The following is a 23,237-nucleotide window of genomic DNA, read 5'->3' on the forward strand; positions in this document are numbered from 1 at the left end:
GGTTACGCTCTTCTCCACGGCTAGTAAACGACTTCGTCTGGCAAGCAACTTACGCTTCACCGTGCACCATGATTCGCTTGAAAAGTCGACGTCAAAGCGTTACGAGATGCCGACAAGCACGTGTCTTCCGCGCACGTAGCCGGTGTCCCGTAAAGTCGACGCACCCGTCCCACTCTTCCGGACTGTACCGTGGTTCAGAGATTGATCGTTGATCAGGGAAGCGCGAAGTTTTCTCGTTTCGCGGTAACTCGTTTTCTAGGCCGAGACGCATTCGAGAGGTTTGAACGCGAGCGCGACTAAGACGTTTAGGGAAAGCGATTTCCGAGCGACCTGCGCGGGTGTCTCCGATGGAAATATCGTCCTTCGTGAAAGGACGGAAGAGAAGGAAAGAGAATTTAAAGAGGAAGGAAATGGATGGGGTGCGTTGGACAGGCGTGGGCGAGGTTTAACGGTGAAATATATGGTTTCAGGGGTGGACAAGGCGTACGATGCTTAGGGATGCTTGGTCGAACGACGGTGGGAAAGGCTGGTGGCGATGGTGGTCTAGGTTGGGCGGATTGCTGGCGATGGCGACGGCCATTTCCTGTCTCGTTGCCCCGTTTCCGGGAGCCTCGGCCAATCCGGAAGCGAAGCGTCTCTACGATGACCTGCTGTCGAACTACAACCGCCTCATCCGCCCTGTTGGCAACAACAGCGATCGCCTCACTGTCAAAATGGGACTACGCCTCTCCCAGCTCATCGAAGTTGTGAGTAGACCCCACTTAACCCATTATCCTAGCGCATGAATAGCGTTAGAAACTATAGAATCGTAGAACGCCGGCGTGCAGCGCCGCCGCCGCCGCCGCGCTCAGATATGTAGAACAAGAGCTGTGACCCCTGACATCGGGCCATTCGCCCTCGCCAGGTCTCCGTTTACACCGTCACCATCACCCCCTGTACCCGTAAATTCCATCTTCGTGCTTTCTTCCTCCGTCGCAGCTAATTTCTCCGCGTTCCTTTCGTCCGAATCTTCTTTCCTTCCGAGACGTTCCCCCTGTATCGATCCGGAGAAATTCGTCGACGATCCCGAGATCGAGATCGAGGCATCCATATTCCACGCGTGCATATTCCACGCATCCATATGCGATCGGCCGCTCGGAATATTTGTTTCTGCATTCTCGTCGGACGCGATCGCGTGCGCGCGAGGGGGCCAGCTGGAAATTCGTTCCTGGTGGCAACGCGCATAGGACGGGCCGCGGCGTATGGATTATGCAGGAGATGGAGGCCTCGATACGCCGCGTGTCCACGTACCTGCGGTGATAAGTCGAATTCCGGGAGTTTCTGGCCGGAACCGGAACTAATTTACAAGCGGTCTTGATCCATAGCACTTGAGCCATTAATTGCCATAATCTGATCGCAAGCAATCAATCGTGTCTCGGCGAGGTTTGCCCGTACCCCGAACGGCTACCTACACACTCGAGGTCATCTTCTCGACGGATCAATGCGCTACAATTACGCGATTGTCTATCCCTTCTCCTTGTCAGAGGCAGCCGTGCCCCGCGCCCGCATTGTCTCCTTGGTTATTACATTCGCGTTACATGCTTATATAGCCTGCACCGAATTTCGGCCGTAATTACCTCGATCGCGGATGTCTATAGACTAAATACGTGTTCACCCACGTTCCAACTATAATTAATTCGTTATCGGTCGGCCAGCCGGCCGGCTCGCCGTCGCGTTCGCTATTATCAACGGAATATCAACGTTGCAATTTCACCGGGCCGCTTTACGCCGTGGATTCACCGTGGGATCCAGTCGGTCCCTCGTCCCAACGCGAATCGCGAGGGAAAAGCGATTCGAAGGGTGAATAGTCGGACGGTAGAGAGAACCTCGGACCGGAGCGTCGTCTCGATATACGCTCCGCGATTAAGCTATTGTCGAGCTTTCCGAAAAAATTGGATCTCGAGTACGCGAAAGTTATCGGAGGTCTCCGTTACGGGAACGGAGAAATAACATTGATGAATACGACCACTGAGTTAGGAACGTGCAACGGCGGAGTGGGTACCGCGCTCGATTGCAACCACCAGGATCTCCAGTTCGAATCCCCGGAACCCAGGGAGAGTGGGAGGGAAAAGCCCAAAGGGTTTCTTTTTTCTCCGGATATTATGGTTGATATTGGAAGTAGAATGGGAATGACACGGGCAAGACTCGTGTACGCTGCAAGCTCGAAAGGAGGAAATACGCGAGGCGGGCAAACGAGAAGGTTCGCGAAGATACGACACGCGTGTGTGCGAACGTTGCACACACACACGTCCCAACGACACACGGAGTAGATAAAGGAAACGTATGTGTACGCGATGCAGGAAAAAAATTGTTATTCGAGGGAAAGAATGGAAATTCGAGGAAAATCGCTGGAAAATGGCCAATCGTACGTCCGCGGATAAGCGGAGGGAAACGGAGGTAAATGGAGGTAAACGAAGGGGTTGGAAAGGTAGAAAACTGCGAGTATTTCGACGACGAATTTGCACGCGGGAAAATGCATTTCGAGCGCATTGTACATAGTTGCTGCGAAGAGCGCGCGGTGTATGAACGCGATGTGCTCGGCGACATTGTTGCAACACTTGTTAACATACACGCTAAATTGTACGCAAACCGCTGCACTGGCGGAAAATAAATTCCCCGTTCTAAATACAAAGGAGGCGAAATTTAATTGTCGACCACGTGTTATTATAAACTCGGAAGCGACAAAGTTCGACGATGGTCACGTTATTCGATTAAATCTCTTTATCGTTGTTTGCGCGACGCTTGCCGTTTCACGCGGCATGCCAGCTTTCTGCAATCGAATTAAAATCGACCGATCAGAGCATCGCGCGTATTTCGATTCGATCGACCGACCGCAAGCGCGCTAAAAAATTTACCGATGCTACGACGAAGCAACAGATGCGTGTCGGTCGATCGATTCGATGCCGTAACTTCGCCGTCGCCGAGCAAAGAGGCCACGATTCAAATAATCCGTCGAAATCGCTTTTCCGAAACTCGCGCGCCAACACGCTCGTTGCTCGACTCTTCCGTTGGCCGAAGACGACGCGAGAGTCGGTCCGCCCTGCGTCGATTTACTCTACTTGGACGACGCGTGGATCGCCGACGACGCAACTGGAACGAGCCTAAATCACCAGAGGCGGATAAAAGCGTTCGAGTACCGAATAAATTTCTGCCCCACCGGACAGCGGACGATTTATTCCACGCGCGAACAACCGCGATACATGCTTCGCGAATTACCATAGTCGCGCATCGCGGACGCGACGCACGGGCGGGCAGGAATGTCGTGGAAATTAAAAAAAGGAGAGGAAACGAAAAACAGGCAGAGGAGAAATATTTCCGGCATTGATGCATACCACCGCGACTCGTCGGATATTTAATCGAGAGAATTTCAGTGTCCTCGCGTTAAACGTCGGGAATGCACCGATCGAGTTTCCTTTCATGCAGGACGACGTTAGGCGAGCGGTAAATTAATCGCTTTCTGGGCGAGAAAATAGTTTGCCGGGAAATCAAGCACCCGGGAATTATCGACGATCAACTTCCACTCCCCGAAGCAACTTCTCGCCGAAAAACCTCGGACCGGTTCCCTTTGCCTTCGCTCCCGAGAGCATAACTTACGAGCATCGCGGAATAGTTATTAATTAGCCCGATAAGTGCGGCGATTACCCGGATGTAGCGTAATCGAGAGAGAGAGTAATCGTAGCTCCAGACGATCATAGGGTCGCGGCACGAAGGTCGACGAAAATTTTCCGGGCACGCGAGCGTCGGGAAATCTTCGAGGTCGTCCGGCACCAACGACTCGTTAACCGTGTCTCTGGACCAACCCTTGGGGTAATCTCCGATGAAGGGTAACGCATCGGCTCGATCGCGTGTTTCAATAACGATCGCGTGGCAAAGCGAGCTGCCAGGTGGGGGTGTTGGTCGCAACCATTCGTATTCCTCGCCGCGAACGAGGAAGGTGGCCACGCGTGGCGGGTACGCGGACGGAAAGGGGGTTGCACTGGCGAGTTAACGACCGGTAAACTGGACGACACGGGAAAGCCATTTGGAGAAGCGTGACGGAACGATTAAAATAACCGGAACGTGGATCGTGGATGATGGTCTGTCGCGAGCCACTCCTTTCCTGCAGTTCGCGATTCAAAGCCCGCCGACGTGCCATCGCAAAAAAAAAGCTCCTCGAGTACGATTCCCTCGGACGACCGTGACGAGGACAACGAGGAACCTCGACGAATCGATTCTTAGCATCGACGAGTTTCCCTCTTTCAGCCGACTGCTACTCTCTCTCCTGTCACGCAACAGCCAACGCCCACTTTTCACGGCCGACGAAAGCTTGGGAATCCGATCAATAATCACAGGCTAACCGGCCAATTGTTTGCCACGCGTAAGTGGATGCACGCCGGACGGCGCGGCAGAGAACGAGGGCTTTCCTTTCGACGGCGCACACCTCGAAACAATGAAGGTGTCGACCGCTTGACTGGCTGGCTCGGAACACCCTCCGGTTAGGCAGACACTCGAGCGAAAGCTCTTTGACGAGAAGCTGATTTTCGAGTCGAGTGCGATTCCCAGGGCGAGCCCTGTGCACACACGGCTTTTGTGCGGATGGATCGTCGGATCCGCCGGATAGGCACGCTTCGAAGGATACGGAAACGTTCCCCTGTAAACCTAGATCTCGTATCGCTTCGTCGCGTGCCATTTTAATTCCAACCTTCCGCTCGGGCAATCCACGGCAGGCACCCCCCTTGCTCGTCGCTCGACGAGAGCCCCACCGCGTAGCGCAGCGAAGATTCCATCGGGTCGTTTCCGGATCGACGAGCTCGACGACGCTCCGAGAGAAGAATTTGCAAGAACTGGAACCCGTGTTAGCCCGGGGAGAGATAAAACCGATGGAGCGAAGCGCGATCGTAAAGCGAGGGAACGCGGGAGCCGCGAGGGGTCGCGATCGGGGTTGGTATTAGCCGGAGGTGGAGCAGAAGGGAGCCGGCAATGGGTTAATGGACGTGGCAAGTGGCAGGTCTGGCCACGGAGGAACGGTGTCCCAGAAGGGCCATAAGAGGAGTGATTCCCGACGTGGCGGCGTTCGGCCATTATTTACACGGCCTCCTTTTCAAAGGCTGCACCCTCTCGGAGCCGCGGTTGTTCTCCACGGGACACCGGGCTTCGACTTTATAGGGATTTACGAGCCGCCGTGGCCTGGTCGAGATTGACTTTCCGCTGGGCAAGTAGCCGCGCCGCAAAATCACCCATCTATCGTTTGTATTGCCAGCGGATTTCTCCGCTTTGGCAAACAGCGCGCGGCAACCAGCGCCGGAAGGAGAGTCTCCGCACTCGGAGCAAATATTGTCCTTTCATATGGTCCGTGCTATCGCCAGCCGGCGGAGAAAAACAATAATTAAGCGCTCGACGGCTCGCCGAACGCCGGAAAATCCCTATCCCGTGTGTCACGGCGTTATTCCCGCCATCGGCGATCCTCCAAAGACCGGTCCGGATTTTCCGACCGGTGGAAACGTCCAAGCTCGACGCGGGGGGTGTCCAACGAATCGGAGAAGCTCGGGAAAGTGACGGCATCTTGCACGGATTCGCGTTTCGATCTGGATAATCGCGACGGGGTAGATCCGCTGGGGAAAAATGCAGCTTATTCCGAAGCGATCGGCGTGGATGATCGAAGTGGTGCAATTAAATCGAGCATTTCGAGGCAGGTGTAATTGAAGAGCGCGCGTACTGCGTTCGAGCTGCAGCGGGAAACGATTTGACGGTTCGAAGGGCACACGACCCTTTGCTGCTGCCTTCGTTTCTTCTAATTTAGTCGGGTATTTCGCGATGTTCGAATGCCTGGGAAACAGCAACCGTTCGATCCTTCTCGCGCCGTTTTAGACACGGATCGCGTTGCCGGTGATTATGACGGCTAGTTGCCTGGTCGAGAGGGTTTTAATTAGATACCGAACGCCCGCGAGCTTGCACCTATTCCGCGTTTAATCCCGTCGTGCCAGGTATTTTTCGATCACGTTTCATCTCGAATCGATCTCGAGATTGTAAGAAACCCCCAGGCACGACTGCTCGATGCGGTTTTAATCATGCGTCGGATAATTGGCCGTTCGATTTCTTCTCGTTGCGAGAATTTTTCGCCCGAGGAATCTCGAAGATCCCCGACGAGGACGACGCGTTCAACGTTTTCGGTTTTCAATCGGGGGATGAAAAGAAAAATTGGCGATAGTTGGCGCGAAACTCGTTGGTTTCGCGGATTAACGGACACGATACCGACGATTTTCTAAATTAGTCCCGGCATTGATTGGATTACTCGAACAGGCTGGGCTTGCTTGCAGGTAAACAATTAAACCTGAACCTCCGTTGTCGATCGCGCGACATTAACGATGCTGCTGCGGAACTTCGGTATTTCGTTCCGCTAAATCGAACGGGAAAATTACGCTTCTCGATGGAGTTAAATTGAACGAGCTAAACGAAACGCGCCGTTTTCCATTACACGTACTAGCCGGGAGGGGGCCTCGATTATACACGGCGGACCGATGCAATGCAAATATCCGAGATCGTGCTATTGCATTTTGTTTCCGTTCCTTCAACGTGTCAGTTGTATAACGAACTATCGGGACCAATGGAAAATTTACCATAGAGTTCGATCTACAACGGATGAAGCAGTCTCGGATATTTCATCGAGAACAAACGTTTGCCATTTTATTCCTGCGTAATCGCAAATTTACTATGACCCGTCGAGTGATCGGCGAACGAAGAAGGGGAGCAAGAATCTGTCAGATTTTGGAGTGATCAAAGCGATAATGTCGAATGTCGAATTTTTAATTAATAGTTTAGCAACGATCTGCGAGGGTGGCCCCCAAAGGGGGTTGTTATTCCTCGTCGTTCCTGTGATACTACGGTTGGCATCCTGATGGCTGTCGTGCTATGATAGGTAGCAGATAGGGGACGCAAGAAAGGGGCCTGCTAGTGGATGCTCGTCAGTGAGGCTTCCCAGCAGGCCCTACTTTAGACAGGGGATACTTAGGTAGCATAGGGATTCGTATCTATAGTGATCGAGGATTCACGGAGGACTTGCGAATCGCCAGTTTTCCATCCAGCGGTGAGGGTGTAAACCCTTTCAGATCAACGTAGATTTTAATGTCAAATTAATTCTTCCACGATCTCGCTTCGATTAGTCGATTTTCCATCGCAAATCGCTGCTCTTAGTTCCCTCTTTTGGGGTCTTCCCCTACGGTTGCTGTGGTTGGCTAGTCGCAGTTATCTTCTCAGCTCAGCTCAGCTCAGTTCGTAAAAGACTCTGGGCAAAGTAATAGATCGATGCGTGAAGAATTAATTTTCTCAGACAAGAAGCTTTCTTTAATTTTAACCCGAGTCCCTTCGGTCCCCCGAACCACACCTACGATAGAAAACGCAGGGTTTGCTCCATCTAGTTAGCGGGGATGAAATTGATGCCGCCACACTTTTGAAAAGTCCGATCCACGTTCCGCTCATCGCGAAATTTGTCAAAAGTGTGTCAAATTACCACTTCGAGACCATTAACGTCGATAGTTGGCGAGCTTTACAAGCTTCCTTAAAATTTCCTCGATTTTCCACCCCATACCGGATTTCCAGGGATTTTTCACGCGGAAACGAGACTCGTTCCTCGTTTAATACGTTCTTTTGTCACTGTCAATTAACTCGAGTTTCATCGTACAATTAGACGCGGCGAGTACTACCTCGCGATCCTTCTCAGCCGGACAGCGAGATACATCATGGCGATCCGAAGGGACAGCTCGGTTCTTAAGATAACGTTACACGGATCGCGTTGCTCCGTCGTTATCAGTCGCCTCGCGATAACGAAGACTTTTGCTCATTAGGATCGGGTGAAGTAACTTCCTTCCTAACGATTTCAACCTTCTTCCGACGCGGTCTCCTCGGGAACACGAGCGTGGAATAATGGCGCGGTTTCAGAGACCTTTGAAGAAAATGGATTCCTCAAATGTCCTCGCGGCTTCTATTACCAGACACCGGTGATCGCTTAAATGGATTTGACTCTTGACTGCCGGCTGTTGATCGATCCTCGCGCTCGCAACTTGGCTCGCGTAATTCGCGTCGTTGTTGCCATTCTTCCTAGGTCCTCTTCATCCCCCGAAGAAGGAAACCGTCTTCTTCCGGTGATGGAACGATGGTCGAGATTGGTCTCTCGGGGTTTTCACTCGATAATTTCGATATCGTCGCGTGGAATTTAATCCATGGGCCCTGAAAATTGTTTCGCCGAAGTTACACGTATCCGATAAAACTTGAAAATCCTCTTACCCCGGTATCGCTTAAAACGCGCCAAGAACATTCGATCAAAGTTCACGGAAGTTTCCAAAATATTGTTCGAGACCTTGTCATTCCCGAGCCGTAGTTTCCAAGTCAATTTTAAGTTTGACGCGGCCGTCGGGATGGCGGAAAATTTGCATAAAACGGCCAGGAAGGGTTCCGCCCTCGAGTACATCCGCGTCTGCTAATGTCGCGCGAGTAATTGCCAGTCGCGTGTAACGTCGGCTGGAATTGCTTCCAGTCGGTCTCGAACGGGTTCAAAGGATCATCGTGGATCCCGACAGACTCGAGTATACCGATCTACCCGATCTTCGTTGGATCTTCCGTTGATCTCGTTAATCATTTTTCTTCGAATTCTCGCCGAATTTGACTTTGTTCGTCGAAGATCGGGTCGACTCGCAGTGACTCGGGATCGGGAAAATAGCTCATTTTCCCGCTTATCAACGCCTCGATGTATCGATATCAACAACTCGAAGTATCGATAACGATGTTGAACTGGAAGGCCATAAATTCGCTTCTATAATCGGCTACACTTGGCGGAGAGAATCATTTGCCGCTTTATTACCGGTCGACGCGAATAATTCAATTTCCCTCGTGAATGACTGATCTCGGACTAATTGCGACGATTAAACCCGCGATTCTCCTAATTTCTGACAGGGCGAACGTCGCGACGCGCGTTGGACGGGTTAAGGAACTCTTCGGATATTCCCGGGCTGACGCGTTCCCGACACTTTGCACGGATAGACACCCGGGGTTACACGGATACACTCGAGTCCCACTTCCCCGCGGGAGAATTTCGGGAAGGAACTCGGGGAGGGGAAAATCGTAGGTTTGGAAAATTGATTTCCTTATTTTTACCGATTCCCTCGGAAAGCGACTGGGTCCGTTTCCTCGACTCGGTTGGAAAATCGATAGACCGGAAAATAATGTTCCTCCTCGCTACTGAAGGCATGCCTGAATAATTACATTTTCCTTTAGTTTTCACGGGTGACTAACCCCTGAGTAATTGTGATAGTTAAGCTCGCAATTCTGGCAATTTCTACCGGAGAGGATATTACATTGCACGCTGGCTGACCGGGCAGCCAAGTGGTTTTCATACTCAAGATTTTCTCCGGGAACAAGGAGGCCAGGTGGTCGTGTCTCCTGTTTTAGAAATTCGTCACCGGTTAATCGTCTTCCGTTTAATTTATTTACAGAAGGCTCGATAAGCGGCTATCGACTGAAAGCCGGAGACAGGATCCGTTGTCGGCTAATTAAGTTTCGTTCAGTTTTCACCAGCACGCGATGCCCGATAGCATCGAACCCGGGGGATTATGCTTCCCCCGTAATTAAATTTCCCGCAGTTTTCGCAAATTTTCCACGCCGAAAAGTCGCGCTCGCGATCTTCACGGCATGCGAGCAACACGTGTCGCTTTTTCTTCCAAATTCCGCAATACCAAATTTTCCTCGAAAATATTGAAAAATGTCTGTCCTTTCGCAACGAATCGACGACTCGGCGAATCCGGCCACGAGACGAGGCACGGGAGGAGCAAATCGCGATCGGAGTAACATCGTCGATGAAACGACACGACGAGGGTGAAGTGGATCGTGAGGTTAATGGTCCTTCTGTCAGGTGCCACGTCAGTTTGCTCGTGAGGCGCTTATTAAAACCGGAGAATCTATTAGCAGAATAGTCGCGCCATCGGGGAACAGAGGGCGACAGCCGGGGCAATTTCCATCGAATCCAGTTACATCCGAAGCTAGATCGTTCGATGGAAGTTTGACCAGTTTCTTGGATAAACCGACTCGCCGTTTCGAGGGTCACTTGTCTCGCGATCCCGTCTAGTGGCAGTCTTGGACGTCGTCCTGGAACTTTCGCAGATTTCGAGTGTTCTCCGTTCCCCACGCTCGTCGACCCCGCGACGAATCGGGAAAATTTATTCAAATTTCCCGCCGCGAGTTTTACGAGTTCGAATTCCGGATTACTTGCCTCGTCGAGGACCAGAGAGTCGAATTTCGGATCCGAAATTAACGAGTGAATCCAGCTCCACCGCGGTGGCCGTCGAACCCCCTCCGCTTACTCCGCTCGAGGAGGATTTTTCGCGCGGCTGGAAATGGCCGACGCGAGCTGGCAGAGATCGGGAAACCCACGCGTCGATAGTTTAGAAGCTATCGGGGAGCGTTCTGGTGGCATCAGTAATTTCCTGTTAGGCGAGCCCCGTTGAAACGAATCGTCGACACCCGTGGAAAGGGAGACTCGCACGAGGGGGGTCGCATCGAGTCGGGGAAACAAAACGGTGGGCTCGCCGCGGCAGCAACAATGCAGGATCGATATCCGTTTTCGGCGCGACGCGGCTCAGGCTTCGCGCAGAAGGTGCGCGAGTTTACATGCGGAGCCGGTCGCAAATTGATGACAGTACCGACAGATCGACGGGATCCAACGCGGCGAGTAATCGCTTTCTCCCTTGTTACCGGCCACTTCGGGTAATTAAGTTTCCTGTAGTTTTCACAGGCGAGTAGCCACGGCCTGGTCGCAATCCAATTGCCGTAACTACCGGCCGCAACTCTTGTATCCACCCTTCGAGTATCCAGTGATTCCGGCTGCGCGCGGAAATTAGCTCCGCGCCACGCCAAACCTGCCCGAGTTCGTTTCCTGGTGGGCTCCATGTCGCAGAGGAATTACGAATTCGAGAGAGAGAGAGAGAGACTGTAGGAATAGCTTGGCAAAACTGCGTGTCTCTTGATCTAGAGTAGTCGCAGCTTCAGACGGCGTAGGTATATCCACTCGGGGGTGGAAGTTTGGAAAAGTCGCGGTTGAGTTCTCTCGAACAATCGTCAAGGGTGAGGTCGCTTTTCAATTACAGCTCGTTCCGACGAGCATGAAGATAAAACAAATCCACGCGATCCAGCGGCACAGATCCGAGCTCTGATTTTAGTCTAAATTTCATCTAAATATACGGTAACCACTTTTCCTTATTTTCCTTATTTTTCTCCTTTCGTTTGTTCGATAAGATTGGGGGGTGTGAGATCAGGGAGACTCGATGACGAGGTCTGCAGAGCGACGTCGAGCAGCATATATCGGGGCTAAATTTTAATCTAAATTACATCTAAATATAAGGAAACCACTTTTCCTTATTTTCCTTATTTTTCACGTTTCGTTTGGTTCGATAAGATCGGGGGGTGTGAGATCAGGGAGGTTCAATGAAGTGGTATGCAGAGCGATATCGAGCAGCATATAACGAAGCTCCGATTTTAGATATCTTGAAATATTAAGAAACGTTCATTTTCCCTTATTTTCCTTATTTTTCCTACTTCGTTTAGTTCGGTAAGATTGGGGACAGGGGGCGTGAGATCAGGGAGGCTCAATGAGGAAATCTGCAGAGCGATGTCGAATTGCACGAAACAGGGCTCCGATTTTAAGTATCTTGAAATATTAAGAAACGACCACTTTTCCTTATTTTCCTTATTTTCCTTATTTCTTCCGCTTCCTTTGGTTCGATAAAATTGGAAGGTGCTAGATCAGCGAGGTCCGCAAAGCGAGGGGGTACTTAATACTTACTACTTACAGTAATGTCGCGATTATCAGAGTCGATGTCGAGGAATTTATTTCGACACTCGTGTTGATATCTTTCACGATAGTCCTCGCGTGCTGGATGATCGACAGAAAATTAGCAGCGAGCGGAAGAAGCGGAATATGTTGGCCTTGCTCGCAGAGAAAGCCTTCTAACGCGACGAAGCGATCTCTTTAAGCGATCACGGAGGGTAAATTTGGAATTACGGTAAATTAGAAGAGGAAGAGACAGGGTCGGCATCGGCGTTACAGGCCGTCGCTTACAGGCCGAGAACGGTTCATTTGCCAAGTTAAGTTGCCGTCTCGCACGAGCAAGTGAACCGGCGCGAAGCGGAGCAAGCGGAAACTTTGCCGGTCCGTTCGAAGCGTCTTGGTTTCGTCTGCGGGAAACACGACGGTGCAATGGAACGATCCAGCTATTACATGACCAGCAGCCGTGCCGGTCGAGATCCCTCTTCAATTCAGTCGCGGAGACACTTCGCCAGCCATGGAATCGCGCACGCTGCGTGCAGGAATACTCGCGGTACATCGGGACCAGGTTATTGGACTCTGCTTCGTCCACGGTACACGCGACACCGAGAAATCTATCCCTTGCTCTTCGTTTCCCGGGTTTAGATTCGCCGCTCGAACCTTCCAGTAGAGAAAACTCGCGTTGGTCAGACACGCCGCGTCGCTACAGATCAGACGTTTTCAATCCTTTCGCTGTTAATAAAATTCGAGTACGTGATCACGAAGATATTATTTTAATAGATACGATTATTCTCGAAATTCCAGGTATTTCGTTAATGATGCCTAATATACTATAGAGGTCCTCCACTACTGTCGTTGTTAGTCGGTTCATCGCAGGTATCTTCGATGTTGCGATGGTGTTAGAAGGGGTGTGTTTCACCCTGGTCCCGTTAGTGGATTAACAAGCTCTGTCTTAGACGAGGATACTATTGGAAAGTCTGGAAATTGTATATATAGGAAATGGAGGGTTTTACCGAGGACAAAGTCCTGGAACCTCCTTCAAGCAGGAATCCACCTATTGACGAGGATGAGAATTATACCTCCACAATATTATAACAATATAGAACATTATATAACTATTCTCAATATTCCAGAAATTTCGTCAATAATGCCTAATATATTAACACGATATAGCGTAGAATATTTTTCCAATCGAGTAGAATAGATCGTGACAACTCAGACGCAACATATCGCAGTGTATAATCTCGCGAGACACGCGAATCTCCGGTGTCCAAACCTAACCCAAACCCGAGGTCCGAATACGTCGTTTCCCCTTCGAACCCCATTCGGGCGAAGTAGAACGAGTCGCGCGGGTCAGACATGCGTAGAACGTAACGCGCCATACGCTCGCCTACGGTATACACACCCAAATTTTGCTTATCTCTAGGAAGCTTGCCTCGGGCACGTCTTCGTCACGGATTGCTCGCGCGAGTAACGCCGAATCGTCGTCGAGGGTTGAAACTCGATCGTGCGTTGCGTCGATTACACATCGCGCCATTCTCGAGGCTTCGTCGGGTCGATTAATTAGCGAAACGCGTTCGCGCGACGAAACGACGATATCTCGCGACGTCGCTGGTACCGGAGAACTGCATCGGAAGGCCTAGCCGAGGAGACCCAGTTCGCCTAGAAGGAATACGCTTCGGCTCGATACGCCGCGGTTTGGTTAAACCGACTGGGATTTTTCAGTGTTTGCGCAACCGCCGGCAATCCTGAGGGCCGCCTCCACCGGCCCGTAATAATCTGCGCGGATTTACGAACGGCTCCATTCGAGAATCGCGTCGGTTTAGACGCGCCGCGTATCCCGCACGCCCGCGGGATTATGCTTCCGCATCCACAGCGGGGAAGGGTGGGCCCGCGCGGAGAAGCCTTTACTTTTCCGCGCTCCGCGCTGTCTCCCTCTCGCTGCCACCCCTGCGAACAAAAAGCAGAATGGGATCGTAATTATCGGTATAACCTTGGCTGCTCGTCGGCTCGTGGAAGCGCTGAATGGGCCACGCCAGGCGAAATTAAGACCGTAAATAAAATCCTCCACGCGTCCACTCGGTTCCTCCTGTCCCGTTGTTTCCTCCTCGCTCGCTCGCGCGATCTCTCGCGGAGCTCTCGCTCGAGTGCAGCGAAAACATCGATCTCTCGGGAAAATTCTATCTCGCCAGTCTTACCTCCCGGTTTATCGACAACGATCGTCCTCGTTTCGACATTTTCGATCGTAGATATTCCGAGCGGTCCTTCACCCCCCGTGCCTCGGCCACTTCTCGACTGGGAAACGGCCGGGAATATTAGGGTGGGAAGAAAAGAAGCCGGGGCTGGTCCCGTGGTAAATCGACTCGCTTAAAAAGCCGGAGCTGATGCTCCTCGCAACCTTGTCTCGGATACGTTTTCGCGGCCGGGGCTTATCCCGGGGTGATTTAAAGCGGAGCCCGTGCTCGAGTGGCGAAATACAGGGTAGTTAGGCGCGGCGGGGAGAGATAGTCGGGTGGAAAAACGAGGAGGAAAAGCGCATTAAAGATAAGACGGTCGCGGCGCGTATCTCGGCAATGAGCGCGCATCACTCGCGCCGCCTTGGTCCCTATATCGGACTCGGGGTGGTCGCCGGGATATCGACTTTGACGTAAAACCTGCGGTATCTTCGCGACGACAGCGAGGAACCGCGAGGCGGCCCGGCGCGTGAACGAGCCGCCGATTCCTCGGACGCCCCTTCGTCTTCGTCTCCGTAAACTCTCCACGGCTCGCTCTTTCGTCTTATCGCGGACAGGTTGCCGGAAAAACGACGCGTCCCGACGACGCGCGAAACGACGCCTGCCAGCTGGATAGCGATCGCGTGACGAGCGCGAGGGTGAAAACTCGTAGATCCGTGGATTTTACGGTGGACCTCTCTGATTATAGTTTTCTTATCGATGCGCGGACACCTGCTCGTTTTACGACTCCTCGCCTGCTGCCCTCTGCTACCTTTATAGCTTTTGCAAATGGCCCGTGTATCCCTGGCGCGAGCTCGCGATAAACCGTAATAATAACGTCTTTATCGCGTCCACGATATTTCCTGTCTATCTCGAAGGCCGGTGTAATGGAATCGCGTGGAAAGGAATTTAAACGTCCCGGGTTATCGAGTATTATCCGCGGAATTCCTAATGGAAAGGAAATTACTCCGAGGCTCTCGGTGCGCCGCGATAAACGCAAAAATCGCGATAAATCGTGGATCCGAGTCAACGTGGATCGAAATATGCACGGATTACGAAGAGAAGTCGGATTCTGGGTAGGGATTTCTGCGCGAAACCAGCGACGTACGTCCGCGGCAGCGCCCCCGCTCTTAAGATCGCCGGAAAGGGGTTAACTGCCGCTTTGAGCGGACAGAAGCAAGGCAGCGTCGAACTTGGCATTCCGGTCAGGTTCGCGTATTGTTGCACTACTTGCCTATATTCGATAAGGAATCTCTCCACGTCGTATCGAGCCGCGACGTTGTTTGTGCCGGTGACTTCCGTTAAATTAGCTATGCCTCGTTTATATTCCGCGCTAGCTGTTTGGACAGTTTCCACGGACTACTTATCCGATGGACGTGCACGGCTAGAACTCCATTCGGTCCTTCATTTTTCGTACCGTTTCCCGCGTTCTTCGAAATATCGATCACTGCGGCGAGTGTTTAATCCCGCAACGATAACGCGCTTATCGACCATCGAAGATTTATCGCGAGGAGCACGTAGTCGGCGAATCGAAAGAACGGAGCGGAGTCTTATACCGGATAGTCAGGAGTCGAATCGCTTCTTCGATAAATTTATAATCCCTGCCGAGCGCGATTTCCATGCGAACGATCCCGGTGGATCCGGCCGAGCGTGGTCGAAATTTTCCAGCGTCGACGAAACGCGGAGCATAGGGTCTCGTGGTGGTCGAGAAGGCAGCGAAACCGAAGAAACTCGCGGCCATGCTGAATATGCAGGTTGCGCGACGAGACGTCGTTTAACCGAATTGCTGCCTGCAGCAATAATCGCTCGTGTGCAGCTCGGAATCCTCCTCGGGTCGGAGCGTTCCGCGAGTAATTGGTCACCTTTGATAACCTCGCTGCGTCGTGGAGAACGCGAGATTCGTAGGTATTGGCCGACGGGAGTCACCGAGAACTTCGGTCCCAGGGATAACCGAATAAAGGGTTCTTCTCAAAGGCTCTCGCGCGAACGCACACCCTCGGACAGTTCGCCTGGAGTTTCGGGGCTTCCGTGCCCGTGATTTTCGCGACGCGAGCGGAGGGTGAGAGAAAGTTTCGGACGTCGTCGTGGCGCGAACTGTCGGCGTAATCTGATTGCCGGTATAGTAACTAATTTAGCCCTGATTAACCGGGACGCGGTGAACTCCGCAACAAGACGCGAATGCTGACCGATATTTCGGCCCGAGATCGGCTTACGAGACACGCGACGCGGAGGATATCGTTCAGCGTCGTTCCAGGGGACCTGCACGCGGACGCGAGGATTATCGGCAATCTCCGTAAGGACAGTGTAGGATATTTTTTGACTTTCACAGGTATAGAGGCCCGGTTAGCGTCTGGCGGCCAGACGAGCCTGGGGAAGTTGGGGCCAGGTCATGCGAGGTAGACTCGCTCGACCCCGGTTTTCCCCATTGTAAACCGGGGCTGACGCGTCCGTGGGCACCTCTCGGGATGGGTCCCCGCGTGGGTGACCCTTCGGAGAGCCTAACACCTCGCTCGACCCCGGTTTTCCCCATTGTAAACCGGGGCTGACGCGTCCGTGGGCACCTCACGGGATGGGTCCCCGCGTGGGTGACCCTTCGGAGAGCCTAACCTGAAGGAGGAATCCCTTCTACCCCAGAATGTTACGTGGATGGAGCTTTCTCCTCCTTCCGGGGAGGCTCTTGCCTTCCGGACAGGCTTAAAAGGGCCCGCTCTGGAAGATAGAGGAGAGTTCTGAGATAGTGATTAGAGAGTCGAGGTAGTCCTTGAGAGAGTTGAGACCGAGAGTCGTGATTGCGAGAGTTACGCGTTATTGAGAATCGAATAGAAAATACAGACTGCAATGAATTTGATTATTCCGAGGCACTCTCCAGCGAGTAGAGACTGTGTGACTCTGCAATAGGATACCTTTGATTGGCAAATATGGGGAATAACAGATGTTGTTTTATTCCAGTATATATTTACTACTGTTAAAGGGGTTAGAACGCAAAGGAATACTAGTCAGTGGAAAATTGTGGAAAAACTGTATAGATCTTTATTGAACCGGCGAATGGTTAGAACTGGCCTGTTTAGGGCCACGCAGGTCGAAAGTTGTCTTCAGAAAACTGGCGACAAAAGACAGAACACAGGGGAAGGGATCGCCCCCTGGACACCGCTGAAATGTAAAGTTTACTTTACTTTTGAATTTTACTATAACAATTACGAGCTAAAAGAGACTTAGGGTAAGGTGTAAACTAAAATCTAACGCAACCAACACTCTCTCATCGACTTTTCTTCAAGCTTCATAAAGGAGTATCGTAACTCTCTGCGGAACAGGATTTTAGATAATAAAATAGACCCACGTTGCGTAGAAATTTTATTGCGTTTTAAATGAAACAAAATTAGCATATTTTTACTAATAAAGGAATCACATAATTTAAAGAATTAAATAAAATTAATAAAGAAAAGCTTATCGCAATGAACCTTCTGCTTGCGACAATCGATGAAACTGTACTGGCATCTCGAATGTTGCCAACACATGCGAATACATTTATAACATTTGTCGAAGGTATTACCAACTGCTTTACGTAAATAAGACGAAATATAAACCTGTGCGCGTGCAGCTATTGCAATATTAAAACTGTCCCGGACTAAAAATATCCCACCATGCATTTCGGTGCATCAAAGAGGTGGGGCACTTAATCCCAGCGTGCCCCAAAGAGTTTTAAGACAACCTTCCACCCTTATTTAAACCTAAGGCATGCTTTCCTTCTCGATCACTCGTCTCTCTCGCGACCTGGTCCTCGTACTTTGTGCCAGGTACTCCAAACACTCAGATGCATTCCTAACTTTCGCTGCTTGTTCGCACTCGGTCACTCGTCCTTCCACGTGCACTCGCGTAATCCTGATTACTGTTTATCGTCCATCATCAGCTCTGTAAACCCAAGGGTTCCTTTGCATTCGCTGTGAAACCCCAGCATCCATACATCTCTTCGATATTCCCTGGGTGTCACTGGGACGTACGGTATATTAAGCGAGTCTGTTCCATCCTTGGAGCTGCCTTAATCTGCATATGTATTTCAAATTCTAAGCCGGCGCGTCAAACAACAATCTGCATATGGATCACGGCATTAGTATGGATCTCGAGGATCCGCAGCTTGTCGCCCTGTTAAATAATTACGCGCGTTGTTTCGGCGAGGCGAGCGACTTGGACGCTGGTCGGTTACAATTAGGGGTGTTATCGATCAACGGCGAAGCGGATGTTCGATCGGGTAAACAAGAGTCAAAGGAATGGGGCGGAGCGGCGACGGGAAACAGGAAAATAGGAGGGAAAGAACGGGACGAGATACATGGCTCGCACGGAAGCGAGAGCCGGCGTTTCAGAGTAACTTTCCGGGAAATTGCATTTCGAGTCCACGCTGTTTGCTCCGCCGCGATTCTCCGCGAAACAACGTCACGCGACGTGCACGTCGAAGCGTTCCATTGAAACGGGCTTCTCTTTCTTCGCACGCTTACGTCTTCCAAGTTCCTCCAACAGACTCGCGCGAGTCCCGTGTCTCTCGCTCGACTTGCCCGAAAAAGCAAAATCTCCAGCGATCTTCGCACGAGGAATCGACGCCTCGGATCTTGTCCTCGCGCGAGTTACTCGCTCCTCGACCGCCTCGAGTTTTCCACCAGAGACCGAGAGCTATCCCGGGGAAAAACGCGAGTGCACCTCCATCGGTTTTCCCTCGACACGGAGGCGGAGGGTTAATTTGCTAATGAATTTTAAAAAGCGTGGAGCAGCTCGGGAGTGCCCGACCGGTCTTTCATCGTAATAACGTGATTCCATCGGGCCACCCGATGCGCTCTCGGCTTTGTTTACCCTCGGATATTAACCGGTTTTCGATGAGCTCGGAAAAGGGGCGAAACGAGGGTAGCGGATGGCGTATCCGAGGGGTTGAAGAACCGAGGTGCGTACTCGGACCCCGTTAGTCACTCGGCTCGCGCAATCGACTGGAATCGAGGCATCGCGTATCGTCCAGGTTGTCCCGTGCACGATCGTTTTCGTTTCCACTTCCTCTTCCTCTTCGTCTTCCTCATCCGCTTCGAAGCGTGTTCGAGAGTCGAGGAAATATCCGTTTTTCGCCGAGTCATTAGGAAATCCTTTGACAGAGGTTCGACGACCGCGATCGCGAGACGGCGACGATATGTTTCGTGGCAGCAGGCCGACGAGCGTAAATTCCTCTGGCGTTGGTAACGTTAAACGCGACGATAAACCGTGACGAGAATCGCGAGAGTGGAAATCCTCGTGAAAATAACACGGAACAACGTTGATGGTAACAAGATTTTTAACTGTCGCGGCTCGCTTTTCTTTACGCTCCATGAATCCGGGAAAAATGGAAACTGCGGCGCGCGGGAGACGCGGGAAAACTTATCTCTAATGAAATTCGGAAAGTTCGTTTAAGTCGCCGGCATGGCGGGTGGAAAGCGGGGGCTTTAATGGTCGATATGTACAGGAAAAAAGAGAGAGAGAGAGAGAGAGAGAGAGGGAGAAATACTGGCGCGTATTTCAAACGTTCCTCCAAGTGTTTTCCTCCACTTTTTCCCGTCTCTTTTCTCTTTTTCCTTTACGCCTCGTCGACGCGCGACGAAACAACAGGACGCAGCCGACCGGCGTCGTCCCTTTGTTAAGAATTTCGTTAGCCATCGTCGCATATCGCGTGCCGCGAAATCGCATTTCCCCGCACATCTTTTCGCCGCTTTTACGAGCAATCGTTTTATAGCGCGACCTCGCAGTTCCCTGTAAATTGTTTTATAGAACGCACGTCGCGCGCGTAAGAACGCCTGGTTTCGAGTAAGCGTTTCATACGCAGCGAACTTTCGTTGGATCCGATTTTTCCTTCGTAAAACAGCCCCTAAACCGCGCGACGAGTAAGCCGCGTACCCGAGTCGTAAAGCTTTCTCGGGTTTGTTTCCACCGAATCGTCAGCGTTCGACTCGTTAACCCGTTAACGCGATAATTTTCCGGATCTTTCCCTTGCTCCACTTTGAACTCGATTTACATTCGCCCGACGAGATCGATCGAACGCGTCGAAATTACTCCGCATTCGACTTTCGTGGCTCGGCGACCAACGCGCAACTGGCTAGAGGAATTTCGATGCGGCGGGGAGTCGCGAGTCGATAGTTGGTTTTAATTTATCGCGAGCATCCCGGTAATGCTCGTACGTTTCCCTTTACCCGTGGTCTCTAACACGCTCGGAACGTAGTGGAAAATTTGCCGGATAGAAATAAAGAGAAAGAGGGGCAGGGCGACGATGGCGGGACGGCGCGGCGGTGGAAGCCGGTGGACGGAAGAAAGAGAGAGAAAGGGGGAGAGAAACGGGGAGAGAAACGGGGAGAGAAATGGGGAGAGGAATGGAGAGAGAGGCAGACGTTTCGACGTTACTTTTGTCGGGAGAATATGGAGGCGTATCGATGCGCGAGAGCGTCGCCGCTGCAATCCAACCGAGGGTCATCGAACCGTGGTTGCTGCTGCCGCTGCTGCTACCACCGCACTCCCAGCTGCAACGACTCCACGGACGGCCAAACGGCGGCAGCTATTGCAGCTGCACGTCGCTTTTACAACTGCGCCCCGCGGTGAAATAATAACGGGCGTGGCGACTGGGCGACGGCCGCGTTTCCACCCTCCGCGTTACCCTCGTCGCCCGCTACCGTCCCCCTTGCGATCCGGCCATCGAATAAATACTTCTGATTAGAGGCGATAATGCCTGTTAACTACGATAATGACGCGAGTCGCCGCCACCGCCGACGCCGCCGACGCGTTATCCCAAAGCGCTATTCCGAGGCGCGCACAACCCTTAAATCAGCGCGAGCGGACGCTGGCGGGGAGTGGCGCCACGACCGCGCCCCCTATCCAGACCCGGCCGTTTCGCCAATTTATGGCACTGCTCTCTACCTATCTCCCTTCTTCTCTCTCTCTGCCTATCTATCCGTCCACCTACGCCTACTTTTTCCACCGTTTCTGTTCCCGATAATATTTTCCAACGGACCGTTCGATGTTGGCCTAATTAAATCGGCGCAGGATGTTCGCGTAGCTCGCGTCAGCTTTGATCGCGCAACGCGCGGGTGAAAAGACGGGTTCGGTTTTTCGTCGAATTTTCGATCTCGCGATCGTTCTCGAGCGTCGTCGAACGAAGGAGTCTCGCGAGGGGTACGAAGATCGATTAATCGGGCCTCGAGTGTAATCGGATCACGCTTCGCGGCGTAGATTACCGAGCAAATTCGACGGAGATCGTCCGCGCAGTATATTTTAATTTCCACTGCCATCGCGATACTAATTCGCGACTAAAACCGTGGATTATTCCGGAGAGATTAAGCGTAACAGTGGAGCGTGTTCCAATAGACGCACGATATTACGGCCGCGAGTAGCTAACCGTGATCTATGCAACGATCTGGAAACCGCTTCGATCGAATGGATGGCCTCGCATCCCGACCTCTACGATCCTCCAAGAGGCTGATATAAAATCGACGAGATTCGCGAAATTAGCTCCGAGCCGGAGTCCGGAGTAACTTTCTCCGCGATAGAAACGCGCTCGTGGAACTAACTGTGTCTAACGAAAGAGCGAGACCGCTTTTCAACACTTCCTCCCCTAAGTTCCCTGCCCGTCGACAATAGTCCAGCGAACGGAAGAAACTTCGCTCGCGCGAAACTTTTTTCATTTGCATATTCACGCGGTACGCTGTCGCTGTCAGCCGTGTAAATTGAAGGCAGGAATCGCGGCGATCGGTTATTGTTAACCTCGTTATCTGACGGTAATCCGTTCCAGGGATCAGCAATCGATACCCGACGTATTTTCCAGCGGTCCTCGCGCACGGTTATAGACACGGTTCCCTCTCGCCTCTATCTCTCCCGAATATCTCCGTCGCAGACTTTTCCAAACGACTCGTCGATCTGACCCACCCTGATCTTCCATCCCACAGGATTCGTCCGCCATTTCCGTTGCCGGGAGTTAATCTTCTCCCTCGATAGCAGAGTTACCGCGTCTCCAATCTTCGTGGATGACAAAAAGTTTCCAAACTAGGAGCGATAGTATAAAAATTTTCTTTTTTCTTTTTTCTTTTTGGAGAAATATTCGCAGCAATTTTCGGAGTCATCCCTATCGAGAGGGTTGTTCCATTGATTCGAACCGCGATCTCGAGGTGAAGATCGAGAGTGGATGAAATTCTTCTTGCCCCTATGCAGCCACTTCTTCACCCTCGTTTGAGCACGCGTTGCACCCATCGCAGCCACGATGGGTGCGCCCTTGCTTTCGCCTTGGCGCAGCCGCGCATTCTTTTGTACGCCGTGGCGATGCGGGAGAGGCTAATGCCGCGACCGGCATCATTCCAGCCGATTTCACGCGGCGAACATCCGCGGTCGAGATGCTAAGCGCCGGCAGTAATTAAAGACCGGGTTAATTAGTGGCTGCCGCGTTCGTTCGAGCGTATCACGGTCTATATAACGCCAGCAACCTGGCTCGCCGGCGCCATCAAACTTTCCCGTCACTTCGTATTTTTCTAACCCCCGCGCACCCTCGCCCTCGCTATCGATGCGACGAGGATTCACGAGCTGTTACGATTTAAAGCGCCACGCGGCTTCGTTGCAATTTCCCGATGATCGATTATAGACTCGCGGCTGGCTCGTTTAACGCCTACCCACTGCTCGCTGTTCGCAGCTTGCTTTTTGACCTTTCGAAATTCGTTTCGTCAACGATTCCGAATTTTACGTCGATTCACGAATGAAGCAAACAGTCGAGGAGACGTTTGTCCATGGTTCCAGGTTCGCGCAATGTTTTCCGATTTTTCAAACTTCCTTTCGCGAATAATTTGGCGAAATAATAATAATTCGAAGTAATTCGGAATTTTACGCGGATTCGCGAATACAGAAAATAGCTATGATGGCGTACGTTTTCGATCGCTTTCGAGTGATCAATGTTCTAAAGCTATTCGCTATTCGTGCAATGTTTTTCGATTTTTCGAACTTCCTTTCGCGAATAATTAGACGAAATAGCCATAGCTCCAATCCATTCGAAATTTTACACCGGTTTGCGGATACAGCAAATACCAATAGAGATGCGTATCTCCGATCCCTTTGAAATGGCCAATGGTTGCTTGGATGATACGGATTCACGTGGAACGATTCTCGGAAGAAACAGACGAACGACGAGGGTTGATCGCGTAACGAGTTCGGGAACCGGGAAC

At 51.7% G+C, this 23,237-nt stretch overlaps 1 protein-coding gene across 1 annotated transcript in view; it reads left to right on the forward strand.

The window, feature by feature from the left end:
• Window positions 1–488: 488 nt before the first annotated feature.
• Window positions 489–23,237, forward strand: part of nAChRalpha1 (nicotinic acetylcholine receptor alpha1) — an 89,492-nt gene continuing 66,743 nt past the window's right edge. Inside the window, exon 1 of the mRNA XM_017903363.1 lies at window positions 489–746. Within this exon, the coding sequence (XP_017758852.1) occupies window positions 489–746 (258 nt within the window). The remainder of the gene's footprint in view (window positions 747–23,237) is intronic.

This window comes from Eufriesea mexicana, unplaced genomic scaffold (genome assembly GCF_001483705.2).
Source record: "Eufriesea mexicana isolate 0111107269 unplaced genomic scaffold, ASM148370v2 scaffold2143, whole genome shotgun sequence".
NCBI classification, from domain to species: Eukaryota; Metazoa; Arthropoda; class Insecta; order Hymenoptera; family Apidae; genus Eufriesea; species Eufriesea mexicana.